The sequence below is a fragment of the Gadus macrocephalus genome, chromosome 19 (genome assembly GCF_031168955.1).
Source record: "Gadus macrocephalus chromosome 19, ASM3116895v1".
NCBI lineage: Eukaryota > Metazoa > Chordata > Actinopteri > Gadiformes > Gadidae > Gadus > Gadus macrocephalus.
In genome coordinates, this window is record NC_082400.1 from 11,721,286 (window position 1) to 11,733,843 (window position 12,558).

Genomic DNA, 12,558 nt, shown 5'->3' on the forward strand with positions numbered 1-12,558 from the left:
CCATGAAAGGGCCTGGGGGGGGGGGGGGGGGGGGGGGGGTGACCGCTCGGCCCAGTGGCCCATGGCCCTCCCCCTAACCCTCACCAGAGGGATAGCATCAGAGTGATCAACTCTAAAGCCGGTGGCTGGTGTTATGTTGGCGTGACCCTCGGCCAGCTTGTCTCCTCCTCCAGAGGAAGGCACAGATAAATACGAAATAAAAAGATTATGAATGTCAACAACCTCTCCCTTCTTCCAATGCCATGTTGTAACGTTGATAAACGTGATGTTTTGGTTTCTCCCCTCCGCTAAAGTGTGAGATATGGCAGCCGACATCCCACAATGTTCTCTCCCCAGAGAAATGACTGATAGCGTTGTGTTGTTTTACAGAACCAAGTGCCGGTGACCAACCTGAGAATCTCCTCCAAGAAAGTAAGTGTTGACCAACTTAGGTTAGTGCTCCCTGAAACGGCCAAAACAACAGAGTATTTTCAGTTTGCCAATGGACTTTAAACGTGGCCTATCAGGCGTAGCCTTAGAGTCCCCTGTCTGCCCACTAGAGTTACCTGACACCCCCCACTAGAGTCAACTGTCCCCCCCCCCCCCCACTCGACATCACTGGTTAGTGTGATTCCCAAAATGTAGGTGACCTCTTGTTGTACTGCGTTTGTTTCTGAACCATAAGGAGGCTAAATGAGGCGAACCTTTAACCTTTGAGCCCCCCGGCCTCACGCTCCTCATCAGCCTCGGTGACCTTTGCCCTCTTCCATCTCCACAGCAACAGCTGTACGTGAGTTCGGACCACGGCGTCTCGCAAGTGTCGCTCCACCGTTGCCAAGCCTACGGCGAGGCGTGCGCGGACTGCTGCCTGGCCCGGGACCCCTACTGCGCCTGGGACGGCCTGAGCTGCTCCCGCTTCTACCCCACCGGGAAGAGGTACGGGTACCCCCTCTGGAACAGAGAGGAGGGGCGGAGAACCCCCTACGGAACAATAACAACACTCCAGCCATTTAGGGCTAATGATGCTAATGTTGATAATGACGCTTATGATGCTAATATGCTAATGACACTAATGGTACTAATGATGCTTGTGTTTGGCACAAGTCCTTAAAACCTCCGTTAGGAGGGAGGGGAGGTCAGAGAAGGGTCAAGGCGTTTCAACCGTTTATATGACAGTTTCCTAGTAAAGTAGAATATGATGAACGATCCCCCAACGAGTCTGGGCTCCTTTAGCCTGAACCCCAGCTGCTTCCTGAGGCCCTTCGTTAGACCTCTGAACGAAGAAGGGGGTGATGGTGTTGATGGAGGCAGTGAGGCTGTGGGGGTTGATATTCCAGTCAGACACAGGTCCCAGGTCACAGACACTGGTCTAAACCCGTGGCGCTGATGACTTAAGATGGCAGGTGTGAGATTGTAAAGGGACGGGGAGATGGGGGGCGTGGCCCTGCAGTCTGTGAATCTCATTCTGCGCGGGATATACCTATCGGGGTCGGGGTCCATCTTCCACAGGCCGCCCAAGTTTGGACATTTATGCCATTTATTTCAATTCCCTTTTCTTTCATCTGAATGACATCTGAATGAATCCACTTCCTGTCTGACATCATTTCCTGTCCTCAGACGTAGCAGAAGACAGGACATCATGCATGGAAACCCGCTGACCCAGTGCAGAGGATTCAACCTTAAAGGTGACCAGCTGCCTGCCTGTTGTTGTTACCAGGGGCCCTCACACGTTACCTGGGGCCCTTGTACGTTACCAGGGGCCCTCACACGTTACCAGGGGCCCTCACACGTTACCAGGGGCCCTCACACGTTACCTGGGGCCTTGTACGTTACCAGGGGCCCTCACACATTACCAGGGGCCCTCGTCCGTTGCCATAGGCCCTCAACTATTACCAGGGGCCGTTGTACGTTACCAGTGGCCGTTGTACCTTACCAGGGGCCCTCACACGTTACCAGGGGCCCTCACACGTTACCTGGGGCCTTGTACGTTACCAGGGGCCCTCACACGTTACCAGGGGCCCTCACACGTTACCAGGGGTCCTAGCACGTTACCAGGGACCCTCATCCTTTACCAGGGGCCCACATTAGATTAACATTTAGGGGATTTTGCTGACGCTTTTATCCAAAGCGACTTACAGCCATTCACTCACTCATTCACACAACGAAGGCAGAGTCAACCATGCAGCACGACAGCCAGCACGTCGGGGGCAGCGAGGGTGAGGCGTCTCGCTCAGGGACAACTCAACACTCAGCTCGGAGGAGCATGTTGTTTCTCTGTCAACACTCATCCCCTCAGCAGTCAGGCTTCAGGTGAGAGAGAGCTGTGAGCATACGGCCATTGGTGCTAATCAGCCTGCAGCCTTCACTCGTCTCTCTGAGAGGGACGTGAGCCAGCGACCTTAGAGGAATGACAGGCTGTCACTCATCTCTCTGAGGGATGTGAACCAGCGACCTCCTGAGGGTTGGCCTGGGGGGGCCGTCGGCCCCCAGACATAACAGCAGCAGAGTATAGAATACAAAGACAGATGATACAGTTTGCATATATATAGTATATAGAATATATATATATAGTTAATGTGCAATGCAATTTATGCAATTTACAATATATAATATGCATGTTCCCTGTTTTGTGTGTTTTCTGTATGTGCGTGTTTCCTGTGTGTGTCTGTGTTCTGTATGCGTGTTTCCTGTGTGTGTGTGTATCTTCTGTATGTGTGTTTCCTGTGTGTGTGTGTGTCTCCTGTGTGTGTGTGTGTGTGTCTCCTGTGTGTGTTTCCTGCGTGTGTGTGTGTCTCCTGTGCTTGTGTGTCTCCTGTGTGTGTGTGTGTGTGTGTGTCTCCTGTGTGTGTGTCTCCTGTGTGTGTTTGTGTATGTGTGTGTCTGTGTGTCTGTGTGTGTGTGTGTCTCCTGTGTGTGTTTCCTGCGTGTGTGTGTCTGTGTGTGTGTCTCCTGTGCTCGTGTGTCTCCTGTGTGTGTGTCTCCTGTGTGTGTGTGTGTGTGTGTGTGTGTCTCCTGTGTGTGTGTCTCCTGTGTGTCTCCTGTGTGTGTCTGTCTGTGTGTCTGTGTGTGTGTATCCTGTGTGTGTCTCCTGTGTGTGTGTGTGTGTGTGTGTGTGTGTGTGTGTGTGTGTGTGTCTGTCTGTGTGTGTGTGTGTGTGTGTCTCCTGTGTGTGCGTAGCGTACCGTAACGCGGTGGAGAGGACGCAGTACGGGGTGCGTAACAACACCACCTTCCTGGAGTGTTCGGCCACGGCTCCGCGCTCCTCCATCCGCTGGCTCATCCAGCGCGACAACGACCGCCGCAAAGAGGTCAGCCGGGGTCAGAGGTCACCAGGACAGGGCGGGTTAGCTAGCCGTAGCGTAGCGCTTAGCCCCAGAGCAGAAACAGGCGGGTTTTCCAAATCCACCACATGGGGTCTGAGGTCAGTTTCTTAGACTTGATGTCCTCTCTTTGGGTGAACTTGTAAGGGTGTTGCACACTAAATAATAGACAGAAATCTGTTTGGAAAATAAATGAATTAATTATTAAAAAAACTAGTATTAGTATTTTAATAATAACTGTATTTTATTTTATTCCCATCAGACTTGCTTCATGGGCGAGTGTTTACTTCAAAAAGAAATAAAACAAGGAATGACGTTACGAGCTGGACCAATCACAGCCTCAGACCAGCTCTATAATAATAATAATAATAATACATTTAATTTAGAGGCGCCTTTCAAAACACCCAAGGTCACCTTACAGAGCATATAGTCATCATACAATTTTTTTTAAAAAAAAACAAGACATTGTGGAAACAGATAAATAAATAAATAAACACTCTATGGGCGTGTCTTATCCTCCTACTGTGTATTTCAGATGTGTCCCCAGACAGTGGGGTTAGGGCTGTGGATCAGATACAGATACAGATATATTGCCTGCGGTAACATAAAACAATGACAAATGCAATTACTATATCCCATCGTAAGGGAGAAAGCGTCCGATCCCGAAATGCCATCCAAGCCAAACGGCAGCTCGATGTCGCCCCCTTCAGGTGAAGCTGAGCGAGCGAGTGCTGTCCACCGAGCACGGCCTGCTGGTCCGTGCGGCGCAGGCCTCGGACCAGGGACTCTACTACTGCCTGGCCACCGAGAACGCCTTCAAGCGCACCGTGGCCAAGATCCGCCTGCGAGTGCTGAGCCCGGCCATGGTGTCCCTGCTGTCCGACACGCCGCCCCCGGCCCCCCCGGGCCCCGGGGCCCTGCTGGCGGGCTTCAGCCCCTCAGAGAGCCTGGCCGTGCAGCAGTACTGCAAGGAGAGGAGGCAGCTCCAGGACCAGGTCCCGGGGCGGCCGGGGTCCCCCGGGAATGTGACTCCCCTGAGGGGGGACCAGGCCAAGCTCAAGCCCCTGCTGGACCGACGGAAGAGCCGCAACCGTCGCAACCACCTCCCGGAGTACTGAACTAGGGGTACCCCTCAACCCTGGTAGACCCGTGGTACCCTGTCCCAACCCAGGGTACACCCAGTGGTACCCTCCTCCCAACCCTGGTAGACCCGTGGTACCCTGTCCCAACCCAGGGTACACCCAGTGGTACCCTCCTCCCAACCCTTGGTAGACCCATGGATACCCCCCCCCCTCCAAACCTTGGGTTCCCCCGTGCCTACCCTGGTAGACCCATGGGTACCCCCCTCTCAAACCTGGTAGACCCATGGTGCCCCGTCCCAACCCTGGGTAGACCTATGGGGAACCCCCTCCAAACCCTGGTAGACCCATGGTACCCCCTCCCAACCCTCAGTAGACCCATGATACCCTGTCCCAACCCTGGAAGAACAGACTGATGTCAACCCGCTCAAAGACTGACCCACCGCACCTTTTGTCCTGGAGTTCTGGACGTTAGCCAGAGGCTCTGTTAGCATGTTAGCTCCTGGAGCCTCAGAGCTGGGGATGGGAGGAGGCGGACATGGAGGTCCCTGGCTTCTGCTCGCATGAGACGTGCTGCGCCGGCCAGGGAAAGACTGTGGCGTTATGTAAACACTTGCATGTACACAAGCACACGCACACACACACACACACACACACACACAATTGCTTTTCGCTCTTCACTGTGTCCATATTGGGGGTAAAGAAATGGGGTACTTCCTGCTCCTGTTTCTTAACGCCCACCCTCATCTACACGATGGCTTCAGACCCACCCTGGAGCGTCGTCGTAGGTCACAGCGGTCTGCTCCTTCATGTAGCAGACTGAACCAGGGAAGGTCAGTCCACCCCTCCTTTATGAGCGGCCTGTCTGTGACCTACGATTGACAGCTCTTTTCAAAGGTCCTGCTGTTATCAGGTCCTCACAGGGAGGGGCTTTGAGTAAAGAAATAACCCTTCACACTCTCGTTGAGGATTAGTGCCCCAATGTAAACCTAAACATCGCACATGGAAATGCTGTGCCGTATTTTGGGGGAAATAAATATTAAGCCCCCTAGTTTTCCAAATAAACAGTACTATAAAATATGTTGAGATGAGGATTTAAACTTGTACGTATAACCTCTGAGATCTGAACAGAGCAGACATTCTGATCCTTATTAAAAGCTCTTGGTACTACCAGCACATAAGGATGTTTACACAGAACCAGAACTACATGACCATCTCCAACATTGGTTTGATTACGTGAAGAAGGAAGAATTCTTCCTTAAAGATGAAATGTTGGTTCTGATCGCCTTGGAGACAGATGGGGCTTTCTGATAGATCGACCTTTGACCTGTCCTCTAATGATATGTTAATAGTTCAGCATGTTTCTCAGAAACATATTTATTGTAGATATTATTGTTGTAATCGTCTGTTTAACTTAATGTCTAGTGTTGTGGAAACCTGTTGTCATAGCGACTCATAGTATGTATAATTTCAGAGTATTTCATTAACTAAGACGGATCTGCAGATCGCAGTGATGATCACCCCCCCCCCCCCCCCCCCCCCCCGTCTCTTTGTAAATCCGGTCAGTTTAATGTTCTCATAATGATCCCATATCTTTCTATTTATTAAAGAATCAAATGCGGAAATTTTGTATCCATTTATTGAATTATCAGTTCAGCTTGAACAAAAATAAACTGAACTGATATTGGTTAGGAAACCGCCCTGCGATTCGTAAAGGGTTACCTATTGCACCTTACATAGCATAATTATTGTTTTATTGGAGCATTAAGTTTGAATATTTGTCCAAGACAGGTGATTTCTAAATCTAGCAGTTTGATTGTTCCGGTTGATTTAAGTTAGAATGGTGTTGAGCAGGAGTACCTGAGACGACATAATGACCATAACATCAGGAGGTATGTATCTGTGATCGCAATCAGTCAAAATTTAAAGTTCACATTTCTTCCCCCCCACATCCCCGTGTGGCCCCAGAGATAGTCCAAGGTTATGATGAAGAGCGATGTAAACACAGGAGTCACTCTGAGACGGTCACCGTTCCACCAGCAGAAGCTGGTGGTCCATGCAGCTCCGCCGCTCTCCTTCGCCCCTCCCCTTCCCACACATCTTTGCTGTCCTAACACCTCACACAGCAGTACGACACGAGGCATAGGGCGAAGATGGCCGCCCCGATGCCTATCAGGGACATCTGCACATTCTCCAGGAGGTTGATCCGCGAGAAGAGCTCCGCCTTGATCATGTCTGCCGTCGCCTCGTCCAGCGTCGCCGTCTGCTCGCCAAGGCAGGGGTCAAGGGTCAAGGGTCAGGAACATAGGGCTCAGGGGTCAGGAAGGTAGGGCTCAAGGGTCAGGAAGGTAGGGCTCAAGGGTCAGGAAGGTAGGGATCAAGGGTTAGGAAGGTAGGGGTCAGGAAGGTAAAGGTTATGGGTTAGGGTGCAAAGGCCCATTGACACCCTACGGTAAATACGGATAGGAACACTTTCGTCTGGTCCCGGCGGTCCGTCGCCTCTGAGCTTACGAATCCGGAGTGCTCCGGGAGAAACTGAGCAATACCAACGGAAATCGAGGCGGCAGTATAGAGTCAGAAGTCCAACCATTCGCGAAAATAGATAGAGAGTAGTATAATATCTGATATGTATATATATTGTATTTAACGCTTTATACTTATATTATACTATATACCTGACCTTTTGTATTGTTCACCTGCTTTAGCAATGAGTTGTAACCTTTTGAGGAGAGAATCTGCGGGTTGGTGAGGGGTGTCACATGCCACCGCCGTGTAGGCCTACACTTTATGCGCCTTTTTTTTTTTTTTTTTGCAGATTTCGGATTACACAAAGCAAAATCCTCTCCTCTACAGATGCCATGTTTGCGATTGTCGATGCCGGTAATTTGCGACATGACAGTTACTGCCCTCTAGAGGATGTATTACGTAACATCCATAACAACGCTGAAACCCGACGGAGGTCGACCGAAGGGGGGTCGAAGGGTAGTCCCGGAGACAACGTTGGTACAGACGGAAGAATTTCGTCCGGATCCGGAGGTATGAATCGGCCTTAAGGGTCAAGGGTCAGGAAGGCAAGGGTTATGGGTTAGGGTGTTGGCGTTAAGGGTCAGGAAGGCAAGGGTTATGGTGCAAACCTCTTGGAGGAGGATGGGGAGGAGAAGGAAGAGGAGGATTGGCTCTCTTGAGGAAAACAACTTTTCTTTCCACCAATTCTCCACCATGGCCAAGATAATCCCCACTACAAGTCTATACTTATTGTGGAAGTACCAGAGACATCGGAGAACCCAACTCCATCGTTTATGGGTTTATAATGTAATCTGGAGGCACACACAGCTTTTGGCCAGGATCTTAAATGATTCTACATTATATCACATGCATATATTTTAGAGCCCTGGGAGTCTGCAAACGGCAACAATCAATTTCTCCTCCATTTTGTGGTTCAATGTGGACTTCAATATAGAATCACGCGAAATCCGTGTGAGCCAGGTTTTCAGTCCGCGCCATTCATCGATTTGTAGAAAGATATGAAAGGGCCATAGGTCTGAACGGTAGATGCAGGGTTAATAAGGTAAGGGTAGGGTGGTAGAAAGGCCGGATTAGGGATTGAAAGGAGGCGTTAGGGTAAAGGGGAGGATTAGGGTTGGAAGGTAGGATTAAGGGTCTGGAAGTGAGGGTTCAGGGGTAAAGTCAGGATTGGAGGCTTGCGTTAGGGGGACAAGGTAGGGTTAGGGTTGCAATGTCAGGGTTTGGAAGGTAAAGAAGGGTTTTGGGTAGAAGGTGGGGGTGGAAATGGCCCTGGTAGTGGGACAGACATAGCGAATGAGTCTTTTTTGGAATATATATCTTACCTCGTTCAGCCAAACAATGGGGAACACGGTGTATTCCTTCACGTGTTTGAGCACCCTGGGGGGAGAGTGTTTGTTAAACACGCAGAAAGACGTTGTTCTGGACAGGTCTGAGGGTTCAAGAGTGATTGGGACTTACGAGATAACCTTGGAGGGTCCGTACATCATGTTGACCTGTAGTCGCTTGGCGAAGCTCAACGTGAAGCCTGTGATCTAACGAGACAACCGGTGAAGATCAGCTGCAGTCCCAGATCACAATGGGATCAACCTTCAGGACGAGCGATGATTCGATGTGTCACGTAAAGACCTCATCATTCTGCTACAAAACCTTCAGGGATTCTTGTCCCTTTTTTTTACCTTGAAACAGCTGACACCTAGGATGGCTCACTGTCCATCACAATGTTCACCCTAATGAGTGTCTGTAAGCCTCCTGACCTGAAGATGTTTTACACAAGTCTAGAGGCTGGGTTCTGGGGTCTAGGACCCCCAGTCACCTCAACGTCTGCAGCCGGCCTTGAGCAAAAGGCTCTGAGATCCTACCTAGTCCTCAATGAAATAAATATAGTATAAATATAGCATATGTATCAATAAACAGTACCCGAACTCACTGTAAGTCGCTTTGGATGGAAATGTGCCCACTGACTAAATAGTATATAGAATAAAATGTGCGGGTCAGAGAACATGAAAACATGAAAGGGGGTCGTACGGGTTCGATGTCCAGGTAGGTGAAGTGGTTTTCCTCTGAGGGGTTCAGTCCGAGAACGTCTTGCCTCAGGTAGTCACTCCCATGGAGGAAGTGAGGTAAGGATATATAGACTGGTGCGCCTAGTTTGAATGATCAGAACAGAACAGGTATTATTATGGGATGGTCCAACCTGCCCAGGGCTGGCCACCATCAAGTAAATAAAAGGGAAGAATGTAAAGTGTTTGTTGTCCAGTGTCTCAGTTATATCTTCCTTCATCATTGCCCAGTGAATCAGCAAAAAGCATAAATTGACTGACGGTGCCTCACATCATTAGCTGAATGGGATATGCAGAGAAATCTGTAAATTGGCGTTTAGCCAGATGCAGACGAGTGTTGTGATTCCATATTCATCGCTGTGAATTCAGAAGGGTTAGCTGGGGTGCGCTGGGTTAGCGCTTACTCTTAGTTAGTCGCTTCCATTGACTTTCAGAGTTACAGTAGCCTAGCTCCTGTTCATGTGAATACACTTTGAATTATCTTCCAAAGATGTTCAATGATTTCTGGAGAGCTGCTCTTAAAAACGAGTGCCAGTTACCAAACAACCGATTGTAGTTTTGTACCTAGCCTAGGAGCTAGGCTAGGAGCGAGGTCACCTAGGCTAGGAGCTAGGCTATTGTACAAAAGATGCCAGCCTGGCGAACTCCCCTTCTGGATCCCGAGAATGAGGAAACTCGTCTGAATCTGGTAAGACTTACAGCCCAGGCAAGACTTACAGGCAAGACGAACAGGCGTGTTGTGGTAAGACTTACAGGTAAGACTACAGGTAAGTCTAGCAGGTAAGACTTACAGATAAGACTTACATTTCAGATCTACAGGTAAGATTACAGATATCTCAGCGTATCCCTTTAAAGGACCAATCCTGTCCCCATAGAGGGAGCTTCCACCCAGATGTATGCTGGTCAGACCAGCCTCCAGCTGGTGAAGTCCAGTGACTCGGTAGTGGTCTGATGGATCCTTCATATATCTGGGTGGACATCTCCGACGTGTCACTATGGTGCGGACTTTGATAACCTCAACCTGGTGGTAAAGAACCCCCACTGTAATCTAAAAATACGGTATTATATAAATATGCATGCCAATGTAATATTATTGCAATCTAATGGAAGCTAAATGATAAGGCTTGTAACTGTTGGACTATTGGAATCGGGTCTCTAGGTGAAATTAGATAATGTATATATATATGAATAGATATTAGCTAACCCTTGTCTCCCATATGAGTTTAATAAAATGGGCGCTGTTTGCAGGCAAAGGTTATTTTCCCAAGACTCTATGAAATGTATCGTTGAGATGTAGAATTAAGGTAGGGTTCTAACCCACAATGTGTTTCACAGGATTGCATTGTAAAACCTAAATACAGTCGTTTATTGTTAGAATTTGACTGTAAGTGTACGTCAAAGTGTTCCAGTGCAGCACCATGAACAGTTCATTATGACTGACCCCCTCGGCAGGGCCCGACGTCCAATACGCCGGCCATGGAGCAGTTCCTGGAGACCAGCTTCTCGGTGCAGAAGCACTTGTTGTCCGGGTTGATGGAGGGGGAGGCGAAGGTGGAGGGCGGGAGGACGTAGCGGTACACCTCGATGCCCCAGAGGTCCTGGGTCTCCCTGAAAGTGGACGACACCGACCTGCCGACAGGCGAGTGAAGAAGACCTGATTCAGCCTGAGACTTCTCCATAGTCCTTTAACTCAATGTGTTTTCAATGAAATGGGACGTTAGATTGTGTGGGACTAGCTAGCTGTGTCCAGGTCCTTTCAGGGAGATCAGAAATAGGTTGCAGACAGTGTGTGTGTGTGTGTGTGTGTGTGTGTGTGTGTGTGTGTGTGTGTGTGTGTGTGTGTGTGTGTGTGTGTGTGTGTGTGTGTGTGTGTGTGTGTGTGTGTGTGTGTGTGTGTGTGTGTGTGTGTGTGTGTGTGTGTGGTGGGGGGGGGGGGGGGCCTTTGGGCCCCTATACCATCTAAGGTTCTGTTTTTAGACATCAGAGACCTCTAGTGGTCATCAATGGAACTGAAATACATTTCAACTGCTGTTTGTAAATGTCTTATTATAACATCTGTAAGATTACGACGGCATTGCAGGAAGATTCTTACCTACAGATGTCAGAGGAGAAGAAATAAATAGGCTTATTTTTGTCCACAAATGGAGGGAATGAAGAAGCATCTAAATGAAACAATAGAGTGATTTATTAAAAGCATGGTTTTTCTGATCTCTTGATTCAGTAGTATGGTTAGGGTGAGAGGGGTGAGAGGGGTAAGAGCGGTTAGAGGGTTAGGGTTGGAGGGTTAGGGTTAGGATTAGGGTCAAGGTTAGGGTTAGAGGAGTTAGAGGGTTAGGGTTGGAGGGTTAGGGTTAGGGTTAGAGATAGAGTAAGAGGGTTAGGGTTAGAGGCTTAGAGGGTTAGGGTCAGGGTTAGGTTTAGGATCAGGGCAAGGGTTAAGGTCAGGGTCAGGGTTAACTTTACCTGTGCCGTTGAGGGTGTCACAGTATATGTCATTCCAGAAAGATAACTTGCTGTTGGGACGAGATAAGATATGTTGCTGTGACCACAATTCCTTCTCAATTATTTTAGCAAATGCTAAGTCATGTGGCTTGGTTTATCGACTCTGTCTTGGATAGGGTTAGGGTGAGGGGTTAGGGTTAGGGTGAGGGGTTGCCCCCCTGCACCAGTTGCAGTACCAGTAGGCTACCAGTGCAACCTACGTGCACGTGTACCATAAAAACATATCATATTTATCATTTGTAAGCTAACAATATTGTATTTATAATCTGTAAGATAACAATATTGTATTTATAACGAGTAAGATAACAATATTATATTTATAATACACTTATAATAATAATAATAATATATTTAATTTTGAGGCGCCTTTCAAGACAGCCAAGGTCACCTAATTATGACTTCTCACATCTGATCTTACTTCAGGTCATTTGTGATGGTAGTTTCTTGTTAACTTCTAGGCTGAATGAGCTTATGACCCTCACCTTTCACCTTGCCACCTCTCGATCATGGCCACCCTGGAGATGTCGTCCTGCCCTGTGTTCACGGTGTAGTAGCCGTCAAAGGTGCCGTTGTACTGGGAAAGAGGACATGTTTAATGGAAAAGATCCTGATGATGTTTTACATCTTTCTGTGGAAAGCTATTGACCGATCATATACCATCAGTTCAAATAATTCGTAAGTCATAACAATTGGAAATATAACATAGGATAGGGAAGGTACAGTAAAACCATCTTCATGCAATATATAGCAAATACTTTAACGTTAAAACCTTAGTTCAATTCATTCAATAGTATTTTGTGTAATCGTGTAAAGTTAAATTCTTGTGTTTATCCATGTTGTGTTAAATTCAAGTTCATTATCGTAATAATACATCATTGAAGATCATCAGCCTCATCATCATCTCTATCCTCATCACCGTCTCCATCATCATCATCATCATCATCCTCATCATCATCACCACCATCCCCTCCACCACCACCAACACCACCACCACCACCATCATCATCATCCCAGTCGCGAGGTCACCAGCCTGGGCATGACATCACAGACACATGGTCACCAGGGTGACATCATGGTCACCGGCGTGACATC

General features: G+C 48.5%; 2 protein-coding genes across 3 annotated transcripts in view; one reads left to right on the plus strand and one right to left on the minus strand.

Annotated features, from left to right (window-relative positions):
- The window catches only part of LOC132448032 (semaphorin-3C-like), a 6,430-nt gene extending 130 nt beyond the window's left edge, over positions 1 to 6,300 (plus strand). The window contains exons 2-6 of the mRNA XM_060039095.1: positions 370 to 411; positions 758 to 915; positions 1,597 to 1,664; positions 3,157 to 3,287; positions 4,010 to 6,300. Of these exons, the coding sequence (XP_059895078.1) occupies positions 370 to 411; positions 758 to 915; positions 1,597 to 1,664; positions 3,157 to 3,287; positions 4,010 to 4,417 (807 nt within the window). The 3' untranslated portion in view covers positions 4,418 to 6,300. The remainder of the gene's footprint in view (positions 1 to 369; positions 412 to 757; positions 916 to 1,596; positions 1,665 to 3,156; positions 3,288 to 4,009) is intronic.
- Positions 6,002 to 12,558, minus strand: part of cd36 (CD36 molecule (thrombospondin receptor)) — an 86,699-nt gene continuing 80,142 nt past the window's right edge. For both annotated transcript variants that reach the window (XM_060038715.1, XM_060038714.1), the window contains 8 exons: positions 11,949 to 12,040; positions 11,428 to 11,477; positions 11,057 to 11,126; positions 10,406 to 10,593; positions 8,930 to 9,048; positions 8,363 to 8,436; positions 8,227 to 8,281; positions 6,002 to 6,641 (listed from right to left, as the gene is read on the minus strand). In XM_060038715.1, the coding sequence (XP_059894698.1) occupies positions 6,489 to 6,641; positions 8,227 to 8,281; positions 8,363 to 8,436; positions 8,930 to 9,048; positions 10,406 to 10,593; positions 11,057 to 11,126; positions 11,428 to 11,477; positions 11,949 to 12,040 (801 nt within the window). In that variant the 3' untranslated portion in view covers positions 6,002 to 6,488. The remainder of the gene's footprint in view (positions 6,642 to 8,226; positions 8,282 to 8,362; positions 8,437 to 8,929; positions 9,049 to 10,405; positions 10,594 to 11,056; positions 11,127 to 11,427; positions 11,478 to 11,948; positions 12,041 to 12,558) is intronic.